General features: G+C 49.9%; 1 protein-coding gene across 1 annotated transcript; it reads left to right on the top strand.

Annotated features, from left to right (window-relative positions):
- Positions 1-1191: 1191 nt before the first annotated feature.
- Positions 1192-1638, top strand: LOC131265147 (uncharacterized). Its single transcript, XM_058267407.1, has 2 exons — positions 1192-1209; positions 1294-1638. Exons 1-2 carry the CDS (start codon positions 1192-1194, stop codon positions 1636-1638), a joined length of 363 nt encoding a protein of 120 aa, XP_058123390.1.
- The last annotated feature ends 811 nt before the right edge of the window (positions 1639-2449 follow it).

Here is a 2449-nt window from a genome sequence, read left to right as displayed (position 1 = left end):
TGTCAAATAACCCCCCCCCCCCCCCCCCCTCCGCTTCTCTTACGAGATGGAACACACTTCACAACATCTGGTGAAATAAAGCATGCCTTGAGCGAGCTTAAAAGCGGGCGAAAACATCAACAAGCCGTTCGTTGACAGTTGACCAGTCAACTAGGGGAAGAGTGGTTTCAATCACGGTGCGTCTACATAACGGCCCGAAGGGGAAGGTGAAACAACGGCGGCGGTGGGATTGCTTTCGAATCTCGGTTATAGTACATATCGACGAAACCTGTTCGATGCTCAGTGAGCGAACAAAGCCCAAGAGACGCCAAAGGAAAAAAAAGGTTCAAACCGAAAATTACTACCTCTTGGTTCAAAAAACGCCGGCGGGAAGACGCGCGACCCACTGTCACGTGGGCTCACGTGCGAGTCTGCGCCCGCCGTTAAATGCTGCTGACAATTCCGCTCACCCTTTTTCGGCACGATTTTCAGCGCTGCACCGGAGTGTGAAGTCGCACGCACGTCGGGGCTGCCTGCCAGAAATCGTTCCAAAACCGATCGGATCGCAAGGGGAAGATGGAAATTATAGGTTTTCGTAATGGCAGCCGCCCCAAACGAGAGCCCCGATACCGGAGCGGTATCGATCGGGGATGGCCAAACTAGACACGCGTCGAGAAGGGAGGGAGAAGACCTCGCGGGTCGCGGGTCACGGACGAACAACTTAGGGAGGGGGTGTCGGGGGCACACGCGAACACGCCGAGACCGGTTTGGAGAAACATCTTCCATCATCGGTTGAAGACTTTTTGTCGCAGCCAAAGGTGGACAGTTTTACAGTCGTCTCGCAACAACACGACCGGGCGGGGGTCAGCGAGGGTCTCGAACTCACGATGCTCGTTAGGTTAGACAAAGGCTTCTCTTCAGGGGGGGGAGTTTAGAGGAAAAAATATGTCTCAGGGAAGGCCTCCTCAAAATAGCCACCGCAGACAGATTGTTTCGAAGCAATCACTCCGTTCGGGAGTCATTATCGGATTTGGCGAGATGCACTCACACGGTAACGATGGCCTCGTGTATTGTTCGCCGTATGCGACATAAATCCCCCTCGCAAGGTACCAAGAAGGGGGAGGCCACTATAAAAGCATGCCAGTGGCGGCCGGGCCCGACCAATCGGGTCCCGGTGCCGTTCCGATCGAGTGATCTCCGCAACAGCGCAGCATGAAAGTGATAGTGACCGTAAGTCCAACGGCGCGACCTTCGCCCGGTCTCCCACATGGAACCCATCTCCACACTCGCGCATACCTTCTTCTGTCCTTCCAGCTGACGCTGATGACGGCGAGCTGGCTGTTGGGCGCGTGCCACGCCAACCCGTTCAAGGGAACGCGCACGTACAACCTCGAGTCGGACGCGGATCGCTACGGGCGGTACGAACGGGTTCTGCTCGGGCTGCGGACATCCGAAGGTCTCCGGCTGGATCCGGCCCTGCTCGAGGAGGTCCGCCAGGTGCTGCTGGACGAGGAGCGCGCGGAGTCGGCCGCGAGCGCCGAACGGTACCGCACCGTGGACGTGCACCTGGCCAATCCGCAGCAATCGCGACACGTTGCCGAACTGCTCTACCGGGCGCGACTTCAGACTTCGAGGGCGGACCATAACCGGGCCGCGTGAGCCCTACCAACACCTTGCCTCTGAGACGCTGAATTCCTTTGCGGGATGCTCCGGAAATCGAACTCGTCAACCTGTTGGTCAACTGACGCTTTCGACCAACTCCGCCGAAACCTTGCTTCTTTTCCCCGCGACGACTCGTAAAACGAGCCAATGAAGGAATTTTATCGAATGCAGAACAAAATGATATCCCAAAGGGATCGCTCGTTGGTCATAAGTACAAAATAAATTTCGTAAGTCAGGAAATAAAAAAGACAATAAGATAAACACAGTTAGTTACTCGAAACATCAGACAGAAGTGCTGAATATGTGTGCTTTCAGTGCAATTGAAACTAAACTCATTTTATTACTTCCTTCATAATCTGAATCAGAAAGAAATAGTAGAACGAAATATTATAGTGAAATAAACAAAAAAATATTGTAACGGTCATTTGCTCAATAGAAAGCATGTTTTGTTAGTAAGTCACCAAAGCAAATTTTTACATAATAGTTACGTAAAACTGAGGTAAAATTAAGGCAAATACTGCTTTATTTTAGAGTTTTTTTATGCATGTGCGACAGTACCACATAAATAAAATAGAATAATGGAAAAATATATGTACATTTCTGTCCCTTTATGCTGCTTACTTCTTCTTAACTGCAATTTATGAACACATTTTACATAATTTAATTGCAAATCAATTGAGGATCTAGCAATACGGCCAGGCCGTTCCTTCTGAAAAATAAATAAATTGAGGATTTTATTCAGTAATACATATTGTTATCTTAGCGAAGATAATTGTTGTTTTTGTGTCAAAGTAATACTAATTTGAAT

Source organism: Anopheles coustani, chromosome 2 (assembly GCF_943734705.1).
Source record: "Anopheles coustani chromosome 2, idAnoCousDA_361_x.2, whole genome shotgun sequence".
NCBI lineage: Eukaryota > Metazoa > Arthropoda > Insecta > Diptera > Culicidae > Anopheles > Anopheles coustani.
This window is presented reverse-complemented; position numbering and strand designations above follow the sequence as displayed.